Here is a 23,841-nt window from a genome sequence, read left to right as displayed (position 1 = left end):
GGATATCAATGATTTTGTGGGGAAGAGAAGGAGAGGATATACGTGTGAACAATAAATATCTTTGTATCATTTGTTTACATATAAAACACGTGACTCTCATAATAACAATTGTCATTGTCTACCTGTATATGTTATTTGTGGAACAACAACCTCAAGATGATTATGTTGCTTAGATTGCAAGTTTCTATTTTATTTTATTCGTAATATAGTCAAACTTTTTTCTAGGATGAATACATGTCCGTGCCTTTTGAAAATATTGGTGTTTGAAATGATGCAGTTTTGGTACATGAATATAATTGAAAAAGTATATACAAGAAAAAGAGATTGAAAGATGATAACTTAGAAACTGTTGATTCAAATTCACATACACACGCACCCACACCCACACACGCACGTAAAATTAATACTCTTAACTAATGTAAAATTGTATAATTTTAGCCGCATCTCCAATTTATAAGACATAAATAACTAATTCACATTTTAAGAAAGTTACTAAAATTAGTTAATATTAATAATTTATAAAATGTTTTGAAAAGACTATTGATATCAAATTTTTTTATTTAATTATTCTCACCTAAATAATTAATTATAGAGAGATAATAACAATAATAATGTACTATTCATCTTCTCAAGTCTTCGCATGAGAAAAAAAAAAGATAGTTGACGATATTTATTATTTATGAACTAAAATATTTAAGGGTGTTTTGTAAAAACAAATAATAGACAATTAGAACAAAGGCCTGTAAAAAAGGAAATAAAATTAATAAGATGATGAAAATATACTAGTCCTGAGGTAATATAATTTTCAAAGGAAGTAGTTAGTTATACTCTTTCACCAAAGACTGAAAGCAAATACTTCGTCAAGTAAAAATCAATGCACTCCATTAATTTATTATCAAAATAAGAAAAATGACTACTCTATTAACTTTTATGGAAATAAGAAAAAAATATTTTTTAAAGGTAGAAAAATCACCTTATAAAGAGTACTTTTGTTAAAACAATAATTAGTGTAAGGACGTTTTAAAAGAAAAAATCAGTTGAAAAATAATGAGAAATGAGATGATTTTGCAGATTATTTATTAAAAAAATAAATTTGTTTAAAAAAAGTAAGTGTACAAAAAAACACGAGGATAATTTGTCCGTTTACAAACGAAGTTATTGCTTTATTGTCTTTTTTGTCTAGTTTTTTATGGAAGATAAAATTGAGTACTAAGCTTTTTTTCCTCTCACTTTATGGAAGTTTCCAAATGATGAAATAAAAGATTTCAACTAAAGCTGTTTCTATTCTTCCATAATCAAATACAAGTATTTTTGTGCCTAAAAGATACGGAATTTTCTGTACCATCCTCTACTTGGTAAATCCGTGAAAAAATTTCGACACAATACAATGTACAACAAAACTTACTGATGTTTTGCTACATAAATCAGTATACAGGGTTGTGTATGAATCGAGCAGAACATGAAAACTGGAGGCCATGTTGTGGCTCAAATTGTATACATTGATGGGGTTATTTATTTCTGTCAGGTATGTGTGTTCATCAAAAGGTGCAGATGGCTAGAGATACAACCAGGGATATTCCTTTCTCTGATTATTCAGGAAACTATTTTCACTGTGCATGGCAATAGGTATCTTGCACAATCCTCCACATGACAAAGTTGTAGAAGAAAAGCAGACCAACCCCATAAACCATTTTTTTTTTCTCTTTCTTTCTAAGTGACCTTGACTATGGCTGAGGGAGGATGCTGCTAACCTGTTACATTTAATTACTTTCTCTAAGCAATAACTGTGTATGTTTAGCCGAAACCTATGAAATAAATCTTCCATATCAGTTGAAAAAGAAGTTATAGTGGAGTAAAAAGTGAAGGCAGTCCCTTGGCATGTTGACTCTCTAGCTCAAGAAGCATCAATGATTTCTGCCTCTGATAGCGGTTTCTCTTGGCAGCTAATGCTGCAGAAGAAGTCATAGAACAGTCGATAATAAGCACAGAATTCAAATATTCAAAGTTGATAAATAGAACTCTTTAAACTTAGAAGTCCACATAAAACCGAATATCTCATCATTTGGTGGAATTTAAGCAGCTCGAACCCAACACTCGCCAGATGGGAAATTCAATAAGAGGATCCATTTTATGAAAGAAAACAAAATATTACAGCTGGTGCATGTACAAGGCCGCTAAAAAAGCAGTTAGATTGGATTTAAATGATTTCTACTTCATTTATCTTTGATTCAACCCCAGATTAAACCGGCAATGGAGGTTATTCATAGGAAAAAAATAAAGATTAATGAAGATCTCGTACGTCAACTTAAATCATTATATAAACAAGAATGTACATTATTTTGCCACTTTTGAAATAATGAACATAAGTAAAACTTGAATAATACACATGACAGCTGAAATAAAATAAGATTTATGAAGGATGCTTTCAATGATCATGACTGGAGCAGTTAGATTTCATTGAAATTTCAACCAGTAAGAGTTTGCAAGAGCAAGAAAACTAATATAAATACTGCACAAAAATTAATCTGTGTACAACTTCATGGGTTGTCAAAGCATAATTTTCCATTCATATAAGAGTCCGAGTTACTGAAAAGAGCAACTAACTACTACTCCGAGAAAGCAAATAAAGACCCAGAAAACCAATAGACGTCACTAGGAATATTATAAATAAAAATGCACGAGACGCAGAATCTTATTGAAATTATACTTACACATTAATTCATGAGGGAGAGCAAAATCATAATCGTTCCTTTTCCTCCTGATGTAGATATATGCCAGCAGCAGTGCCACACACAAAACAAAAACACACGACAGGCCTATTGCAAGTTTGCCCCAAGTGGATAATCTGCCATGCTCCCAAAAGATAGGACATGACGGAAGAGATGGTACACCGCACAATCCCTTGTTGCCAGAGAGACTGAATAAAAAACAAATCACATTGAATATTGAAAAGAGATTATTTCTCATTGGATTATACAATCGATTACAGATGTGTGATACGAGTTTTTTTTGCATTTTTTGCAACCTTAGAAAGTTAAATAGCTACTAGTAATTTAAGCTGAGTCTAGCACTCAAAGCTGATGATAACTGAATTGATTGACATAATGTTCGTCATCTTGAATGGGCATAGTGTAACAGTTTAATTTAAGCTCACACACACATTGGGAGATAGGGAAAACAGTAAGACAAGAGACAAAAATAAGCCAAATAAGGATAATTATATATACAAGCGAAGTTATTCAACATTTCAATCTGAACACAACATTATGCAGAAACAGATAGAGCAGAGCTAGCAAATTAAAGTGGCATACTCAATAGCTCCACCATGCACACCAACCGAATAAAGTTGCTCTGGAACTCGTCCTTCCAATCGGTTACCATTCAATAGCCTGACATGATTAAATAGATTAGAAAATGACATTTTTTATAAAGCAGAAGCATTGTAGCACCCCAATTCTGACAGAAAATGAGATTGAACTTGAGGGAAAATAAGTGCTAAAAATAAAGGAGGGACTATACGTCTTACCAAACAGGAAAAGAAATAAAAGAATAAGGTTATCGATCCTATAGAGACGATCACATGAATTGATGTAGTGGATACTTACACGAGCTTCAAATTCGAAGATGCCAAACCCTCAGGTATGGTTCCCGTTAACTGGTTGTTAGACAAATCCCTAAAGTAAAGTAGGAGGAGAATTTGTAAGGAGATGTAGCATTATTACTCGTCTGCCAGAATTTGTAGCTAACTCGGATAATAACTGATCTTACACTTGTATAAGAGATTTTTGACCTAGTCCAGGTGGTATTCCACCCGCCAAGGAATTAGAACTCAAATTCCTGTAAAATTAAATTACCACCAGTATGAAAATGAGCAAGACTAATCTGGCAAAACACGTGCTGCATGCAACAGAAGAGGCATAAGGCAAAGGCATACAAAATCTTTGCCAACATTGAAACAGAGAGCAACACTTAATAAATAATGAATGTGGATACAAGACAGAACCGCATAAAAAATGTAAGGAAAACAATCGATAAGAAGGACAAACAGCAAACTTAGAAAAAAAGGCCAGGTATGGAAAATCGAAATACTTGCAGTGGCCGAAGGTGCTACCTCCACCACCACTTCATGAGTCTATCTAATGGTTTAACATATAGGAAAAAATTGGGTTGAAAGTAGAGACCGTGATACTTACAGGCTTACCAAGTTGGACAAAAGACTAATCTGGTCGCTTATGTACCCTTTCAAGCCCTGAGTGCTAAGATCTCTGAAACCGAAACAGGCATTAAGATTGATTGGTACATGAATTGGCAGAGTAAATAAATTGAAAAAGAGTGGAAAGAAGAGTTACATTACATCTCACTTATGACGAGAGCAGTTTTATCGGTAGTCATGCGGCAGGTAACACCCTCCCAAGCATCCCAAGTAGTAGGGGCACAGGGATCACCATTCCAACCCATTCTATCAGGAACACGAAGCGACTCTTTTAACGCCTTCATTGCAGTCGCTGCAAACACATCACAATTACACATTACAGTTCGAAACTTTCTATTATATTAGTATGAAGCTATGAATGAAATAAAATTATAGAAGAGTGAGACCTTGGAGAGGGAGAGTGGAGGGATCGAGAGGGACCAACGCGTAATTCTCAACGCCACTAATGAGAGGGGCACCCACAGCCGGCACGAGCTTCAATGTGAACACGTTGGAGCTCAAGTTCTTAAGGGTGTAATTCAAAGTCAACGCAGAGAAACCACCAACTTGTTTGTATATGTCAAGCCTGGTCACATTATCGCCGTTGATGAACACGTCGAAGACCCTCTCCCCTGCTTTTTTCACGCTGGAATCGATCTCTGCGAAATGCAGCCACACGGCATAGTCCATCTTTGCGTCCACTCCCAATTCGTACTCCAGCGTCCCCTCCGTGGTCACCGCCGACTGGTACACCTTCATGGGGAAGTAATTAGGCTCCTCGTCGGCGCCGGAGATTGAGTTCGCCGTGGAGAGGAAGCTTACGTCGTTGGAATATTGGGGAATTGTTCTGAAGGCAGAGTCCGGCTGCCAGGAGCGAGCGAAGCGGTCGGTGTCGTTGGAGAAGGCGGCGCCCCAGTGGTGGGGGGCGCCGCAGGAAATGCGGCCGTAGTTGACGAGGATGGTGTTGTCAGAGGCGCCGTAGGCGGCAGGGTGGACCTGGATGAGCTCGAGGGAGGAGACGAGGGGGGCGTCGGTGGCAAAGCCATAGAAGCAGAGATCGAGGGAGGAGGAAGTGTTGGAGAGGGAGGCGAAGAGGTCGGAGTAGGCGCCCTTGGCAGCGGTGGACTCGGGCCAGGGGGAGCGCCAGCTGAAGATGACGGTGGAGGAGAGGGAGACGTCGAAGGAGGGAGGTCGAGACTTGGCGTCATAGTTGTCGTAGACGGTGAAGGTGCGGAGAAGGTAGCGAGAGGAGGAGGGGAGGGAGGGGAAGGTGTAGCAGTTTTTCTTGCCGTAGGAGGAGGAAGGGAAGAAGCGGAGGGTTTTTTCGGAGGGGAGGGGGAAGTTGAGAGGTTGGGAGACGAGGGCAGAGGAGCCGGCTGAGAAGAAACGGTCGGAGAGCCATGTGGTGTTGAAGGAGTCAGTGGAGTTGGCGGAAGTACCACAGTTAATATGGTAGGAGAAACCTGTGGAATGAGTGAAGGAGTGTTAGTGAATGAGGAAATGTGGGAGGAAGGAAGTTGAAGTTGAAGTTGAAGTTGGGAGTGACTTACCGTAGGGGTATGGAGGAGGAGGAGGAGGTGGTGGTGGTGGTGGTGGTGGTGGAGGTGCAGAGGTGGTGATAGGGATGGTGAAGAAGAAGAGAAAGAAAGAGAAAAAGAAAGAGATGAAGAAAAGTGAAGTCATGGTGTGAAAGTGAATGAATGAAGGTGGAAGTGAGGGATGTGATAATGATGATAAAGGCTGAGAGAAGATAGTGAGAGATGCCGAGATTAGCGGGAGAATATGGTTGGTTGAATTGAAGGAGAGAGTAGCTCTGCAATGCAATTTTTGGTGCCAAATCACCCTTCTTTCCCTTCTCAATCTTTCACTCCTTTTGTTTTTTCATAAAATCACTTCATAATCCAATCTATTAATATTTTAATTCTTTTTTATCTTACCTTATTAATATCTATTATTATATTATTATAAAGGATTGTCAGATATTATTTTATTTTAAAAAAAAATCAAAATATCATTTCCGTAGTTCTTCATGTCACTTTACTAAATATGGTGAACCTGACGGATTGTAAGAAAAGCTTAAAATGTGACTTATTTGTCAAAAGTTTACCTAAAAAACTACTCATGGTTTAGATAAGTTTAAATTTGGACCAAAATAAGTCCATACAGAACGAGGTGGATTATTGTATCATTCTATTTACTCTAATAAATACTGTTTAGTAAGCGCTTACCAAAAAATATATTTTATTAATTATAAAATTGGTAAGTAATTAAAAAACATATCACTGTGTAAATAACTATCTACCTTAAATTTGTTATGAATAAAAACTTATTCGTAGATTTTATATTTGGATAAAATTTATAAAAGGATAATTTATTTTTATACTAGATTAAAAATGTTTTGTAATAAAAAATTATAACTTGTAATTTTTTTTTGAATAATTTTAAATTTCATTTAAAAAGCTAGAATTTGAATTATTTTTATATTTTTAAATTTACCTATCTTTTCTTTGTATTCTTTCTCCAAGTTTACCTTGATTGGAATGCAGTTAGATTAACTAAGAACAAAATATTTGAAAGTACTACTATTGATTAAAATTTATTTTTATTGATGTTAATAAGATTTATTTTTATTTTTACTATATATTATTATTTCTTGCTCAATTAGTTAAAATATTTTTTTCCAATACTAGAAAGAACTATATTTTTACAAATGTCGTTTGATTGAAATTTGTGGTGAACTATTCTTTTATCTTCAAGACCAATATTATTCTTTGTTTCTTTGTAAATAGTTTGTTGAGCCTTTTTATTTTAAGTGAAAAAACTTGTTCTTACAAGACTATGACAAAATATTTTTACGAGTTCCAATTTCAAGATATTGGAGTTGAAAAGTTATTTGTATAATTTGGATGTCTTTCATATCACAGGCCCGCATATGGTTTAAAAAGGATTCAATTATATTTTAATCATATTTTACATATATTACTAATTAAATGTTTTAAGATTTCGTTGTTTGAGTTAACTATACCGAAAAGGACCATCCGACCAACCACTTTTTAAAAATATCTTCTTTTGTTAATATTTACTTAGTGAATATCGATAAAAAAAAAATTAATAATTAGTTATAATCAATAATTTTTTTTAGAAATTTTAGTTGCTTTTATTCTTAATAATTATAATCTATATCAATTAAAAGCAATCACGATTAACCTTAATTAATTTTTTAATAATATCAAATAAAAAAATATTAGCAAACTTTGAAAAGATAACATTAATTAAAATTGACTACAAAAATAATAACATTAATATTTTAAATTATTAACAATTATTTGATATTTAAATAATTTTTTATATCTGATAATTAAATCATCTAATCCAAACAAGAAAAATTAAACTATAACTTTTCATGGTAAAAATATTTTTAATTATCACTTTATTCAGTACTTGTAAATAATTTAACTGTGAGTAACTATCGATTAATTATATTATATAACACTAGATAGGACATCTCAAAACAATATTACAAAAAAAATATTTTTTAGTCTTATAACAGTCTATCACCTTAAAAATGATATAACGTTTTATAATTAGTTGGTATCACAGTTCTTTTGCATCTGTTAATACTCCAATTATTATTTAAAAATACATTAAAAAATTTGTTTGATATATTTAATAATAATTTTAAATTTCCGCGAATGGAAAAATAAAAAAAGTTACAATAAATTATAAGTAAGTATACGAAACAAGTTTAACAACAATCTATTCACCCAGGTTGGATTTCCAAATTACGAGATTAATTCCAGAGTTACTTAATAGTTAATCAATGCACGTTAAAATTAATTTATGTAATACCTAATTTTTAAATACATAAAAGAGAACATTTTAATCCTTTTGTTTTTTTTTTAAGTTTACAAATTATTGACATAATTTTCATGATTATAGTGAACATTATGGATAAAATTACATTATATATAAAACTGTCTATATGAGTTAATATATTGATTTGTGAAAACTACTTAAAATCATATTATTTGTGACTGGATAATAATATATATATATATATATATAAAGTATATATATATATATATATATAAAAAGTTATTCTTAGATAAGTTTAGGAAACTCCTTTATCTTAGAAGAAGCTTCGGAACAATGATTAGTATAGCCATTTTTAAAACTATATGTATAAAGTTTTGTCTTTTACCAAATCAGTGAATTGATTGATTAATGCGTCAAAGCTTTTATTTTATTGGACCTCAAAAAGTAAAAAATAAGGATTCTTAAACTTTTGCACGTTCCTTTTATTTTTAACGGAAAATATTAAAACCAAATAAATACTTTTTTTAAATGAGTAAAAATAAATAAAGAGAAAGTGATAATTTTAGATTAATAAGTAAGAGCAAGATTAAATTTAATATCCCTCCATTTAAGTAACTAAACAACCATCACGGGAATATTTTTGAGATGACATGAAACTAAATCTCAAGAATTTAAGAATAGTTTATTTATATATTATAATTAGTATAATCATAATATATTGATTTGATGACTCATTTTAATCTTAATCTAATATGTTATAATTTTATAAATTTACATTTTAAATAAATAAATATATTAGTAGTAGATGCGAGTAGGTGAGTAGTGGGGTTGGATATGCCAAACGTTAATTTTTATGGGAAGAAACGTGGTACCCACTAATTAGAGTCAACCCACCACCACCTGCACGCCAACAACACATGCAGCTCTGGCATTTACTTTTCTTATAATTTTAATAAAATTAAATTTTAACTTTTCATGTTTTATTTTATAACATCACACTAATAAAAACTTTATGAAAGTTAAAAACAAATTGTTTATAACATAAAACCATTTATTTATGCCTAAACTAGACCTAAAATTACAATTTGAATTCTTATTTTATAGAAGATAAGAAGTTAGAGGTAACAATATTTTCCTCAAAATTAAAGTTTTTTTTTTGTAAATATATATATATATATATTAATTAATTAATAAACATAAAAATGAAATGTCAATAATTAATAATTGAAAATTTTAAACATTGCATTTAAAAATAAAATTTCATTAATTTAGCCCACAAATTAGAAAAGGATTTTTATAATCACTTGACACATTAAATGATATATATGTATACATTAATTTAGGAGTTTATTACAAATAGTCACAAATATTAAATGTTAAATCATGTTTTCAAATGTGTTGTCTTATCAATATTTTTCTAAATTAAAATATTATTACAAATTTATGTCACAGCTTACAACTTATCATTATTTTTAGTCAGTGTAAATATTCATAAACAAATTAAAATATTTCATATTATGAAAGAAATTTGTTTAAAGTCTTAAAATAAGTGTTTGAAATCATTTAAAAGTAATATTTAAAGATATTATACGTTTAATCTTTAATTTAATTAATAATGTATTTCATGTGTGTAATATATTTGTTTATTTATATTTTCATGGACGGTATTAATTGAGTTTACAGATTTGTGAGGTGAGAAGATATTAGAACAGTACACATAGCATATATGAATTTGAGCATGGGTTTTTTTCTAAAAGAAAAATGATAGGGTGAGTTTGGTAAAAGGGCGTGCAACTAGAAAATCAGAAGATTCCTTTCTAATTCAACCAAAAATATATCTTCTTCCTTCATTCTTTACTTCATTCTCCACATTTTTGTGGGGAGTTGCTTCCTACACCTCTACGTTTTTCTTCCTCCACCCCCATAATGTTATACAAAGATAAATTTATCTTTAATATTTTTTAAAAACCCTAAAATGCACATAACATCCACACTCTACTCTTTCTTCTTCCTTTGCACACAGACAGATTCCATTGTCTTTTAACGACGGTGTTGCTCCATCTCTTGGCACAATAAGGGGTTTCTGTTGGTGGTAGTTGGTGGTGTCTTGATGACTTGGTGGTTCTGTGTTCGGAGAAGAAGATAAGTAAAAAAAATTTCGTTTTCGGATCTGTAGTTCCATTTTTTTTTTGTGGATTTTCATTTCCACAATTCATATGTTGTGGTTCCAGACAGTGCAGTCTGCTAGGTTTACAAGACAAAGAATCCACACTTTGTTTTTAGTATTCTGGAATACTGAATCCGTATAAATCACAGATTGAGGCATTCGTAAATCTTTCAGATTAGGGAGTCCGATAAGCTTCCAGATTGGCAGATCCGTAGTAGTCATCTAGATTTCAGAATTTGTAATGCATATTCAGATTTATATATATATATATATATATGTGTGTGTGTGTGTGTGTGTGTGTGTGTGTGTGTGAAATGCACAATGTTGTGAGGTTTAATATATGTGGATCATGACTGCTTGTTTGTGATACTAAGTCATTAGTTTAGGGTGGGTGAGATTGTCTGCATTGTTTGTAATTTGGTTCAACTTAAATGATGTAATTGAACATAAATGGTGAGGACTAGGAGAGGAGGTTCACAAGGTGATCGTCTATCTAGCGGGTATGAAATCCCAGTTCTTCACTGAAATCATGACCTGTTGTGATTGTTTACATATGGGTTTGTACTTTCATTCTAATCCCTTCTACTTTTGTGTAGACCACATGCTCATCAAGAGTTGTCTAGATGTTAGAAGAAAAAGACATGTTAATGAATATGAAGAACATGTTGAACATGAAGATGCATAACATGTGGAATCGGAAGAAGCCGAACCCCAAATGGAGGTGGAGGATGAAGGCGCACCTTAAGTAGGAGGTGAATGTTATCCCGAAGGTCCAGTGGATGGGTCACTGTTGACAGGTTATGAAGACCATGTGGCCATGCAATTATGGAATGGAGTGGTAAGTAAATATGTTGTAATATGATACTTGTTCACTGTTAATTTTATATGATTTTGGTTGGTTAAATTAGGATTGAGGGGAGTTAAAATTGGTATCACATGACCGAAAAATGAATAAGATGGGTGTTTCTCATCCTAGTACATGCAATGAATTTAGGTTTAGCTAGGCTTGTTGGGACAAGCTATACATGGTAGACAAAGGATTGTTGTGTTCCTTTTTAGAGAGGTGGCACACAGAGACAAATTCTTTTCATCTGCTTGTAGGTGATTTGACTATCACATTAGATGATGTGTCGAATTTGTTGTACCTCCTTGTTATCGAACAATTTTACACGTACCCAAACTTAGATGTAGTTGCAGCGACCGACCTAAGCTTAGATGCAGTTGCGACGACCGATTTGCTTGTTGATTCACTTCAAGTAGATCAGGCACTAGCACCTGCTGAGACTCGTCATTATCAGGGTGAACATGTATGTCTAAGCTAGTTGAGAGAGGTGTATGAGGACGCATGTACCAAGAGACAGTGGACCGCGACTGCACAAGCATATTTGCTACACCTAGTAGGTTGCAACATCTTTGCAGATAAGAGTGCTACGTCGATTAATGTATCATACTGGGGATTATTTGTAGATTTGAGGCACATGGGGGGATACTTGTGGGCAACAACTGCTTTGACCCACATGTATGAGTAGTTGGGAGATGGTAACTATGTGAATACATGATAGTTAGCTGGGTATGCCACGTTATGGCATCGTGTATACACCATAACTTTTCGACTGTTGGACAAATACAACTTCGGGATGACTATGTTGAGGATGAGTCGCGGTGCATGAAATATGTGGTTGAGAGTAGGTTGTCCACACTTGCATCTGTTCAGATACAATTAGATAACATCTCTAGAGGTGTTGTTTGATGGATGCCTTATATAGAGCACAAACCGGTGCGTCCTTTCGAGTGGATTGCATTATTTTCAGGGTACATTCGGTCGAGGGCTTGCAGGCATATGCATTTTCCTGAATGTGTACTCAAACATTTTGGATATATACACTGTATCCCTCGTCACCTAACCACCGTCCATCATGACGATCCCTCCACATCGAAGATCGACCGACGATAGTTAGATTTTAATGACAATCTCGTACAGGATGTCGCCTTAGCAATTGATGTTGGAGCCTGTGTTCTTGCTTATATGGAGTGGTTTCAGTCTATATTCAGATGGCTGAGGATGATCGACCTCCAGTGATTACCCCTTATGCACGATATCAGGACGGGAACAATACTATCTCTGAGCATCCCGTAGTGGTAAGAACTTATTACTTGTTTATTTAAATAATACAAGCTGATTTGTAATTAATATAATTTGTTATATCATTGTAGGGTCTTTGTAGAATAATTGTATCCACCTTGGAGTTGATTGTAGACGATGGTCATGTCATTGAGGATACACCTGCATGGGTAGGGATACAAACAATCCTGATGCTAGCCCGATTAGCCATAGAGGACATGTTTGTGTATGTCCGCAGACGACGACAGACGATGATGATAATCATTTTAGTTGTTGCTATATTTTATAAATTCATGAAGAAACACTTAGTTATAAAGGAACACTTTGGTTATGAAATCAGACAATTTCTTCTTCCGCATTTATAATAGCCACAATGTTAACATATTCATTTATCAATGCGATTACAACTAATAACTAAAAATATCATCTAATAGACTTAATTTGTGTAAAAACTTGCATTCGACTACTATAATATGAAAAGCAAGTTTTGGTGATTGGATAAGAATGAGTAAACCACAAAATATCTGTTGGTGGAATCGGGCAACCTTCTTGCAACTGAACTTGTTAAAAATTATAAGTAATGTCATTAATTATGTTTTCCAATGATTCATAAAATTCATTAACAATGAAGTTCAAAAACCTAAACAAAATGATTTCCATAAACATGTCCAATACAGATGATGCGATGATGATTAAAATCTATTGGTTGCGACCTTAATGGGAAAATAATGAGTGATTATTTAAGAGATAAACACACAAAAATCACATTATATCGATTCGTAATAACATATTCCATATCCGGAATTCTAATCCACTTATTTATACTAATTTGCATATAGAAGAAAATGTAACAAGTTAATCCAAGCAATACATTATTTTACAATAAATAACATCATTCAAAATGAATAGAATTACCATGTGGTCAACTAAAAGTGAATTTTTTAAATATTCATATCGTTCATCACCGCCAAACAAATAAATATATTCTTGACGTCATTGACAAATTCATACACACAATAGCCCAAGACTCCTCTCCCGTACCCAATAATGCAGCAAGCGCACGATAGCCACAATGGTCGTAAACCTTAACATCAACAATGTAAGGATGAATTCCCACAGGAAATTGATTTAGCATTGAGTTTGATTTGATCAGAGGTATCTCTGAAATGAATCCATAACTACATTTCAAAGTAGAAGAACTATCATATTGTGAAACAATCGCATCAACATGTTCAAAGCTAAGAAGCTCAGACACAGATACGACCACGGACACGGAGATACAACTAAATTGAAAATTATAGGACACGGGACATGACTATGTATAAATTAAAATGTAATATATATTTTGTTATATAAAAAAAATCAAGAATTACAATTATATATTTATATAATAAAATATATTTAAATTATTTGAAAATATTAAAAATTTAATAAAAAAATTAAATTCAAATTAACATTGTATTGTATGTAAATTATATGAAAGAGTAAGCAAGTACTACAAAATGAAAAAGTAGTAATTTATTACAAAAGAAAAAGTTTCCTCTATGACATGTATGAATTTAATGCCAAATAAAATAATTTCAACATTGGAATTGGAACACTCAGAAAGGGATTCATTAGGCAGAGAAACTGATAATTATAAACTAGTAATAATAAAATTAAAAACCTAAAAACACTTTACGTTACTTACCTCTCTCCAGCAGGTTCTCTTCTTTCTTCTTTTTCTTCCTTTCTTCTTCTTCTTCTTCTTCTCTTCTTCCTTTCTTCTTCTTCTACATTCAGCAACAATGCTCTCCACCACACTAGAATTTTATGTTATGCGTTCTAACTCAGATTTATAGAGTGTATTTTTCATATTATAAATCATTTTAAGGAAAATGATATTATTTATTCCTAATTTCCTCTTTTCTTTCTGGATTTTCTTAAGATTTTTGTATAATTTTTTATTTAAATGATTCGTTTGAGATTTTGTTTGAGATTTTGTCTGGTTTTGTTTGAGATTTAGTGTGGAAGAGGTCTTTAAACACTAGATCGCGTCTTTTCTGGCTTTTCCAGCGTGTCCAAGGAGGGGAACGCGTCTCCTTCGGCGTGTCCAAAAAGAGGGTTGTTTCTGGCCCATTAAAAAGTGTCTGACACAGCATCGTGCACGCATCCGCCGTGTGTCTGTGTCGGCGGTGTATCGAAAACACTAACCACACCTTTTTGGTTATATGTGAGCTTTATAGGTTTAATGTAAGAAGGAATTTGCTTCATTGATCTAGCAAATTATCTCCAACATCCTTTTTGTGCCCATTTTGTTTTGACTTTCTCATTTTGTGGATACAAAGATGTCTCATCTGGATAGGCAATCTCACGTAATTTGGATTTGATGTTAACCTTACCAGCCATGTCAACCTTATTGAACCGATTCATGATGACTGTCCACTCTTGTTGGATGGACAATGGTCGTCAATGATCGTCAACCTTAACATCAACAATGTAAGGATGAATTCTCACAGTAAATTGATTTAACGTTGGGTTTGATTTGGTCAGAAGAGTCTCTGAAATGAATCCCTAGCTACATTTTAAAGTAGAAGAACTATCATGTTGTGAAACAATCGCATCAACATGTTCAAAGTAAGAAGGAATTCGCTTCGTTGATCTATCAAATTTACTCTGACGTCTTTTTTGTGCACCTTTTGTTTTGAATTTCTCATTTTGTGGATACAAAGATGTCTCATCTGGATAGACAATCTCACGTAATTTGGATTTGATGTTAACCTTACCAATCATGTGAACCTCATTGAACCAATTTATGATGAATGTCCACTCTTGTTGGATGGACAACTCTGTTGAAGTATCACCGCTTGAAATATCTAAAAAGCTTAATTGTGTCAAAATAAAATGCACTGACTGAAATGGTATACTACATACACCAAAGGAAGTCAATTCACAAGCAAAAGAAAGACCATGAGCAAATCTAGTGGTGCACCACAACGAGATTTATCTAAACCAACATATTCAACTCGAAACTCTCTTCTGTAATATACTGCAAAGCATATTTCGATACAAAGTCAACCAATTTATTATATCTTGTTACATTAAAGACAAGACTCACCACATGCAAACTATTTTTTTTCAAATGAAGATTTAATTGCATTATGTTGCAAGATGATCATCTTATTCATGGAATCCCAACAAAAGCATAAGTCCCCCATTGTCGTCTTAAAGATCCTTTTTAAATGCCAATGTGCAGACTCAACCTTGTTACTTGTCGTGTTGCCTAAGTGCACAACTTTATCCGTCCAAGCCTTAACAAACTTTTCTTTATGTGGATTTAACTAGGTATTAATCACATATTCAGTAAATATAGGTAATGGTGAATAAACAACATTAAATGTCTCCACACGATGTTGATAGGACTCTACATTTTGACAATCAACAATAGCTCCCCAAGATTCCATCACTTGATCCCATTCCTCTTTTGGATGAACAATCATGTTACATTTTGCTTTAATATTTTTATCAATGTGGAAACGACATAACAAATGAGCAGCTTTGGGAAACACAACATTTATTGCATTCTTTAGAGCAATATCTCTATCACTGACCACAACCTTTGAGTATGAATCAACTCTAAAAAACAACTTCTCAGTTTCTCAAGGGCCTATACAAGTTTATGAGGATGTTCTGATGCGAGTAACTTAAATGCAGTACTGGAGGTCAATCCCGTTGAGATAACACCAACAACTTCAACTAAGGGCATCTTATACCTATTAGTTTTGTACATAGTGTCCATCATCAATACAATGTTAAAGGCATTCAATAACTTTCACTGAATCAATGTGTGTCCAAAATAAATCTTGCACAACATTCGTCATTTCCTCAAACCTAAACCAATGGACATACATATCTCAATCAAGTAACATCATTAATTGTTGCATTTCAATTCTATCACCTCGTTCTGATTTTCTGTACAAATATAGTGTGCATTGTAAACTTGTTTTATTGTGGTCACATTTTTCTCATTATGCTCTTTCATTGTTAGAATAATATTTATGGGTTTCACTGCATTGTCTGTCATGTCCATAAGCATTGACTTTTCACTACATATGAACCTACCAGCATATGGATGACCAACCAACATATTTGCCAACTCATGATTATGAGACCTATAAAGTAATTTCAATATCCATCCTTCAACACTCTTTACCGGATACCCTCATAATCTAAAAGGACAATCACATTTCCTACTTCCACTCTTAATAACCTGTAAATCCTTCTTATATCGCTTGTATTTACCTCATCTCTTACAAACTAATAATACAAATGTCTTCCTTCCTCGTTAGCCAGTTGAAGTATCTGATCTTAATATCACAATAATAAAACCAAAGTGAAATGTAACTTTTCTAACCCACATCAAGAGCCCATCCCGAGTACGAAATCTCTACAAAAGTTATCATAACAGATTATTTAATTTACAAAACAACAAACAACCTAAACATAATTTACAAACTTCAAATTTACCTCATTTGTGTAAACGCATTTGTACATTCATATCCCTTTGATCTATTGTCTATTACTTTGTTGGATAATGACTTCTCAATATCATCATCATGTAGACTATTCCACACATCAACCCCATCACGTAATTCTTGTTCGAATTCTTCGCTATCGCCCATACTTCTACAAATTAACATTTTACCATCAAATGCAAACAAATTATAAAAAAAAAACTAAACCATTGCATTATGAATCCATCAATCCATAAGTCAAAATATTCATTATGGATCCACCAATCCATAAGTCAAATAAATCATTCTGGATCCACCAATATGTAATTCAAAACATGCGTAAGTCAAAATAACTTTCAGATCCATCAATCCATAACATAAATTAGGTTTCCGGATTCAACAATCCGTAAGTCAACAATTTATTACAAATTTCATTCGGAACACCCCCTTACCCAGAAAACAAAATAATTTAATTACAGAGCGGTGAATCCAGAAATCACATTTTCACTTTCGGATTGATCAATCTGTAGTACAATCCTGGAGCCCGATTTCCAGTAACCACAAAAACTCCATAACCACCTATGCTTTTAAAAAAACTTAATTCTTACCTCTAAAAGCCTGCCAATACTTCGACAGTGCAACCCACTCCTCCACCTTGCTTTACATAGCTAAAATGACCCTCCATCAGCACCTCAGATGAATGAAGAAGAACAATGCCAAACCAACTCATTCACGATACCTAAAATTTTAAGGGTGCATGAAGAAACTCCCCCTTTTGTTTGTCTCCTAAGAAACTCAATTTCCTTTCTCCTTTCATCATTATTAGCTAATTTCAAAAGAGTGTAGAGAACATTTTGGGAGCTTTATATTAAGTAAACATCTCTTTCCTTTAATTTCTACTTCTTCCTCTAATAGGCATGCATGAGTGGAATTTTAAAAGAAAAAAAAAAGTTTGATGACTTTAAGTTTATTTAGTGATGGTTAATGGCTAGGGTTTTATTTTTATAAGCCATTACTCTAAATTTGAACAATTCTCCAAATTTAATCAATATATAAAAATTAACTCAGTAGTTTATGATTGAAAAAAAGAATAATTTTACTCAAATAAAATATATGTAACCATTACGAAAAATATATGTTCACACTCAAGTAACCATTACCAAAAGAATATATGTTTAAACTATCATTCTTGATCTAATTGTTTTAATAAGGAAAATTTTCATTAAATACATCAATTTAAGAAGTGATTCTTTTAATAAAATATTTTATAACAATAAAATAATAATATATAGAGTTGTCTAGAAAGTAAACAACCGTGTCAACCTATCACAGTCTTTTTAACAAAAAAAATAAAAAAATAAAAAAATAAAATATATATATATATATTTAAATTTATAATTAAATGATATAAAAAATTATTAAAATAATAATATTATTAGTTTTTAAGTGGATATAGAAAAAAAGGTTTTCAACTTATCTAGGTTTTTTTTACATCCCCTATAGAGGTAGTTCAAATGGTTTTGTAATAAAAGTCGAAGAAAGGTCTAACGAGTAAAAGGGGTGGGAAAAGAAAAGCCCAATACGTGTGTTGTGGAGCCCAAAAAGCATGTGGGCGGGGCGTGAAATCGAAGTGGTACTAGCACTGGACTTTTCTTAACCGTTGGATGGGTTTATTGGATGACAAAACCCACTCTATCTCACTTTTTTGTTTGCATGCGTTGAACCTCATCCATTTCCGTTATCCTTATCCCAGTCTTCTCTACAAATTACCACCCAAACTCATTCAGTTTATTGACAGGAGAAAGTCTTAGTTTTTCTTGGTAACTTTTTATTCAATGTTTGAATTGCTTCACGATGATTCTTGTTCCACTGTTGGATACAAATATTTGGTTTGATTGTTTCTCCAAACAAACACTGTTGCAGGAATCAACCAAGCTCAAAGATGGTGGTGAAGATTCGATTGGCAAGGCTCGGCTGCAGGAACCACCCATTCTATCGCGTCGTTGTTTCTGACAGCAAAACACCAAGAGATGGCAAACATCTTGAAGTTGTAGGCTTCTACAATCCTCTCTCAGGTTATTCTCTTATTCTTAACGTATTGTAAAATGGTTCTGTCCAGTGAGGTTGAAAATTTCCTTTTTCAAAAGAAACATTTACAGGGTTATACCATTCAAAATTCCAATTTGCTCTTCAGTACAAGGTAAACATTTTCTTTCCTAAAAGAAACTAAAATTAAGGTTAAGCCATTGTTGTACATTTATATAATACGAAAACCTGCTGCAAATGTAGTGTGTGTTTGTTACTGTTATGTCTAATGTTTATCTGTTTGGAATTAGAAATATGAGGGAGGATGGTTGAAGTTGGTACTAATTTTTCTTCGATGTATTACTTTTGTGCAGGCAAGGATGATGAAGAACAAATGCGTCTCAAACTTGAAAGAGTGAAGTAAGTAACTTTCTCTAATGCTAGGTTATCTAGTTGTCAGTATATATCAGTGAGGGAAAATAATGTTACTGCCAGGAACATGCTTTCATTATTTGCTTGGCAGAACCTTACCGGGTTCATCTTAATTCTCGTAGAGTGTAGGCTTCTAGATAGATGAAACACGTGTGAAATACTAAAATTCAAGGCACATAGTTTTTGTTGCCCCGACCAAAATAATTGTAGATCCAAATTTTCAATTTTTTGTTTTCTACTCTCCTGACTTTTCCTTAATACAATAAAATTGTCTTTATAATATTTTTTTTTTCTTTATATATATACTTTTGCTAAATTACTAGGTAGAAGTTTTTATGGTGGTAATGGGTTTGTGCAATTGTGCAGAAGGCCATTGGCAGTATAATGAGATATATTGAAGTTTCATTTCGTATATTTCTATAATTCAAAGATTAGGATTAAATTACCTATATCAATTGTCTTTGAGGAAGAAAATAAATTGTTTCTGATTGCATGAATGACAACCATCTCTATTTGTTTGATAGCATCAATTCCCGTTATGTTTTATAGGTATTGGCTTTCTGTTGGAGCTAAGCCTACAGAGCCTGTCGAGTATCTTCTGTTTCGAGCAGGTTTAGGACGTCAGGGTGGACCATTTGAGAAGTTCTCTTTTGCTGCTCTTAGCCAAGAGCAACCAACCAATGTTGATGACAGTAAAGACAATGGTGAACTGGACTCTCCTCCATAAACCTCTTTCTGTTCTATTTTTGGATCTCTTTCTCATTTCTTTTACCATTTATTCCAGGTACATCTCCAGAAGCTATATTTTCTATTGGCCTACAAGTTTGAAAGACAACACCTCCATAGGTTTGGAGGAGGTGGGTGGTTCTGTGAACATGTTACCCAAAGCAATCAATTGTTTGTACTGTTCAATACCACCTAGAAATAATTTGTAGGTTATCTTGCTGTTGAGAGACTGATTTACTTTGTTTTCTGGAACTTTTGTATTTGGAAGATGTTAGTACGGTAACAAAAGTAGTTCATTTGATTTTGGCTCGTGTAAGCGTTTATGAAATTGTTGTCAACACTTGCGCGTTTGCAATTCTTATTGATTCTGGAGATTAATTTTGAAATATTTTCCTGTTTTGTTATGTGTTTGTGTCTATGTTGTAAAAGGAATAACAAACTATGCCTCAAAAAATTTGAAGATCATGTAAATATTTTTCATTATAAATGAACATCACCTTGTTCAAAGTTCGAGTTTCATACACTGTCCTGCACCTGCACACCAGACTTAGCTCTTGCCCTACAAGATTTGGAAAGGAGTAACGCTTCAAGGTTAATATTGAGCAATTTTTACTTTATTTTTTGTTTGTTTGACTTTGTATGAACTGTACTGTCATTTTGGTTTTTCTGATGTATTTCTGGAATTAGTAATTTAGTGACATATTGTGTGCTGTATGTCGATTCTTAGAACAGTTTAGGCAATCAAATCAATGCATTTGATGAGTACTTGTTCAGATGATAATGACTTTCCATTAGAAAGTTCTTGTTCAGTTTGCAAGATGTTTTGAGAAGCAGCGTTTATCCTGTTCTGAATCCATGTACTTGTCATGCTTCATCTAAAAGTCTGTAATTACTGGATCTTTAGAATAGTGGTTTATACGTAAAACAAGTCCAGGGTAACTACACTCATAAACCACTTTTCATACCTATTTTTCTATAATTGTATGATATGCTTTAGTAACGTAATAACTTATGTTTAATTTATGCTTTATAACTGAAATGCTTTATAAAGATTCATTTATCACCGCTTCCTAGAACTTACTCTCTCGATGTAGACAAAGGAGTCTTCTTTACACACTTTATAGGATGTATGAGTGCATTTTTTTATCTTAGGACCCCAAACAAAATCAAATTAAATCAGATTATTTTGAGTAAAAGTACTCAGGATTCTACAATTTGTTCTTTTCATTTAGAGTCTAGGATTTGTTTGTGCAGTGTCCATGTTTTGTAGGGTCATAAAAAATATCTGTTGATTAAAACAGTCTTTCATATCAAATTATCTTTTTCAGCAACTATATGCTAACTATAAGGATAGCAGAGCTAGAAACATCTTCTTGCCACTCTTCATAGCTGAGACAGGTGAAAATAGCAGAGATAGATCTTGCTACTCTTGATAGCTGAGAGAAGAGTGGAGAAAGTTGGGAGAGTTTGACCGAATAACTGGTCCAATATTTTTAAAGCCAATTATATATTCATATCCCTTTATATAAGCCGGTTTTGTGTGTCTGTGTATCCGATTATAACCATTTTATTAAAACATGTTATGGTGTAATGACCACCAGGCTGATATGGTTAGGTTATTTGAGCAGTAGCCCCAACCAAATTCAGGGAAAAGGGGTAGTTAATTCTTAGTGTGGGAAAGATAGGAAGAAAAAGAATATTAGACAGTACTTGAGGGAGCAAATGCGGCATTGGGGTGAGGGTTGAAGGTGAAAGGAGAAGAAAATAGCTGAGTTCCAAATGCTGTGAGTGGTGTATATCTCTTTATGCTACTGTTGTGTTGTTTACCTGGCTTTTCCTAGTAATCTTTTGTTTGTTCCATGACCCTTCACTACCACCACACTGTCTTCCATCATCCATCCACAACAACAGAAGCCAAGGCACCTTATTTTGTAAGATTTAGTTTTTGGTGTGAGTTGTCTCCCAAGTCAGCTTTAACTGGATCGTAGGGGACTAAAGTAACATGCAACAACGTTTAGGTGGATGTGAGTTGGTATGGAACCCCTGGCAGTGGAGTTGTGATCTTCAAGTACAATTCCATCCTTGTTATAATATTGAATTTGAAGTTCATACTTGAGAGTATCTGACAAGAACTATTGATTCCGGGTGGTAATCCCTGCTGCAGTCGATAAGTTAGGCTCTTCTGTGTCTTATGTAAATTTTCTGTATAAAAATAGCCAGACTTCCTAAACTGGAATGTTTATTATTGTAGTAAAATATGGAGCTGTCTTAGTTATTCATGAAATATAGTCAATATGTGTAAGAAAAAATAGATTTAAAATAAAATAGATAAAAAATAAACTTACAATTGAAGTTGTTCATTTGATATGAAGATTTATGGAGCACATTGATATGAAACTTGGAGTTACTTAGTTTTTTTAGTTGTTTCTGCAAGTAAACAGTATTTTACATAAATTTATAATTAAGTCTAAATTAAAAAATATAAAATTATTAATTGTTTAGAGTTTTTTTAAAAATATTTTATTAAAGAAAATTAAGTATAAATTGGCAACACAAGCCACAAATGTAGTAACTCCTCTCATGTAATAAGCATCTTTGACAAGAATTGCAATTTGTTGTTAAATCTGGACTCGTTAGAGAGAACGTAAAAATTCAAAAGCCCCGCACATTCCTTATGTCCAGATTTTAGAAGCTGGAAATATTAAAATATATTTTCCTGCTCACTTTTTTTAATGTATTTCTTTATTATTCATTAAATTAAAAGTTGCATTCACACAAATTTCAAAAAAAAAGGTTACATTAAAATCCGTGTTATCAACATGATATTTATTAATTATTTTTCTATCCTTGTGTTCTTCAGTTCAAACACAGTTGTTACCATCACGTGGATTTTATATTTATTCTGGGGTCAATTATTTATTTAGTCTTAAACTTTTAACGAGCTATATTAACAACTAAGTCGTTGTAGTATAGTGGTAAGTATTCCCGCCTGTCACGCGGGTGACCCGGGTTCGATCCCCGGCAACGGCGTTGTTAATCTTCTTAGTTTTTATTAACTAAAATTGCCCAGGCATGCTTTTCTCATACTATCCTGTAATTATCTTGTTTATTCTTTCTCACATTCAATATCTTTGAAGTTGTTGGTATAATCTCTCTTAAAGTGCTGAGTGTCATTTGTCAAACAGTATTCATAACCTTTCATTCTCCTTCTCAAAACTAATCAGTCATTTTCTTAATTGAATTTCATATGAACATTGCATAAAGTAGATGTGTAATAGAGGCCTTCGCAACACGAAGATTGCATTTAAAAGTTTTAGCCTTACAAAATTTGTGAATGTGTTTCTTAGTGATGGAATGATCGCATTCTCATTGTATTTGTAAATTGTTATCTGTCAGCATGTTAGAAGTAATTAGCTTGTTATAAATTTTATATACAATGCACTGATTCAGTATCGTCATCATTGTAGCTGCTTCTATCATTTTCAATTAATATGAATTACTTCTATGGGATAGAACTTCTCTTTTTGATCTTTGAATTTTATGATGTGTGACCACATCAAACAGAATCACTTGAATAACCTATGGATTCTCTGCTAACTTCCAATTAGTTCTATACAGGTACTTAAGTAAGGGTAACTAAAAAAGAGAAACTTAACTAGCTTTAAGTAACTAGAGTTACTTAGTATTATCCAACATTCTTCTGAGGATATAGTTTTATACTTTGGTAGATTAATTCTGGGTTGGCCCATTAGTAGTTCCTGTTAAACCTTTAATTAAGAAACCTAAAAGATTATTTTGGGGCTCAATAGAGGCCTTGAGCTATTGGATGCAGGATAGAAGAATAGGATGAGAACTTTTAATACTTTTT

At 33.1% G+C, this 23,841-nt stretch overlaps 2 protein-coding genes and 1 non-coding gene across 3 annotated transcripts; 2 read left to right on the top strand and 1 right to left on the bottom strand.

Moving 5' to 3' along the window:
* Window positions 1-1,263: 1,263 nt before the first annotated feature.
* LOC137828608 (receptor-like protein 4) lies at window positions 1,264-6,016 on the bottom strand. The gene is made up of 9 exons (XM_068635250.1): window positions 5,743-6,016; window positions 4,600-5,655; window positions 4,355-4,505; window positions 4,194-4,265; window positions 3,769-3,837; window positions 3,606-3,674; window positions 3,312-3,389; window positions 2,712-2,917; window positions 1,264-1,949 (listed from the first exon to the last, which is right to left on the bottom strand). The coding sequence occupies exons 1-9, from the start codon at window positions 5,873-5,875 to the stop codon at window positions 1,843-1,845; spliced, it is 1,941 nt and encodes a 646-aa protein (XP_068491351.1). The 5' UTR covers window positions 5,876-6,016; the 3' UTR covers window positions 1,264-1,842.
* Window positions 6,017-18,469: 12,453 nt separating this feature from the next.
* On the top strand, window positions 18,470-20,359 carry LOC137830230 (uncharacterized). Its single transcript, XM_068637425.1, has 5 exons — window positions 18,470-18,610; window positions 18,714-18,865; window positions 19,190-19,235; window positions 19,797-19,951; window positions 20,032-20,359. The coding sequence occupies exons 2-5, from the start codon at window positions 18,733-18,735 to the stop codon at window positions 20,073-20,075; spliced, it is 378 nt and encodes a 125-aa protein (XP_068493526.1). The 5' UTR covers window positions 18,470-18,610; window positions 18,714-18,732; the 3' UTR covers window positions 20,076-20,359.
* A 2,572-nt stretch (window positions 20,360-22,931) lies between these two features.
* On the top strand, window positions 22,932-23,003 carry TRNAD-GUC (transfer RNA aspartic acid (anticodon GUC)). The gene has a single exon. It is a non-coding gene; the product is annotated as a tRNA-Asp (tRNA).
* Window positions 23,004-23,841: the final 838 nt, after the last annotated feature.

Source organism: Phaseolus vulgaris, chromosome 7 (genome assembly GCF_000499845.2).
Source record: "Phaseolus vulgaris cultivar G19833 chromosome 7, P. vulgaris v2.0, whole genome shotgun sequence".
Lineage (NCBI taxonomy): Eukaryota > Viridiplantae > Streptophyta > Magnoliopsida > Fabales > Fabaceae > Phaseolus > Phaseolus vulgaris.
The sequence above is the reverse complement of the archived record's forward strand: the minus strand, read 5'-3'. Positions and strand labels throughout refer to the sequence as shown.

Excerpts from the sequence above, each read along its gene's own strand:
- LOC137828608 (XM_068635250.1), bottom strand. The coding sequence starts at position 5,875 with ATGACTTCACTTTTCTTCATCTCTTTCTTTTTCTCTTTCTTTCTCTTC. Across the intron at positions 3,838-4,193 it reads TTGTCCAACTTGGTAAGCCT|GAATTTGAGTTCTAATTCCT; the intron begins GTAAGTATCACG and ends TTAATTTTACAG. Across the intron at positions 1,950-2,711 it reads TCTCCCTCATGAATTAATGT|CATTAGCTGCCAAGAGAAAC; the intron begins GTAAGTATAATT and ends CTTCTTCTGCAG.
- LOC137830230 (XM_068637425.1), top strand. The coding sequence starts at position 18,733 with ATGGTGGTGAAGATTCGATTGGCAAGGCTCGGCTGCAGGAACCACCCA. Across the intron at positions 18,866-19,189 it reads CTTCTACAATCCTCTCTCAG|GCAAGGATGATGAAGAACAA; the intron begins GTTATTCTCTTA and ends ACTTTTGTGCAG. Across the intron at positions 19,236-19,796 it reads CTCAAACTTGAAAGAGTGAA|GTATTGGCTTTCTGTTGGAG; the intron begins GTAAGTAACTTT and ends TATGTTTTATAG.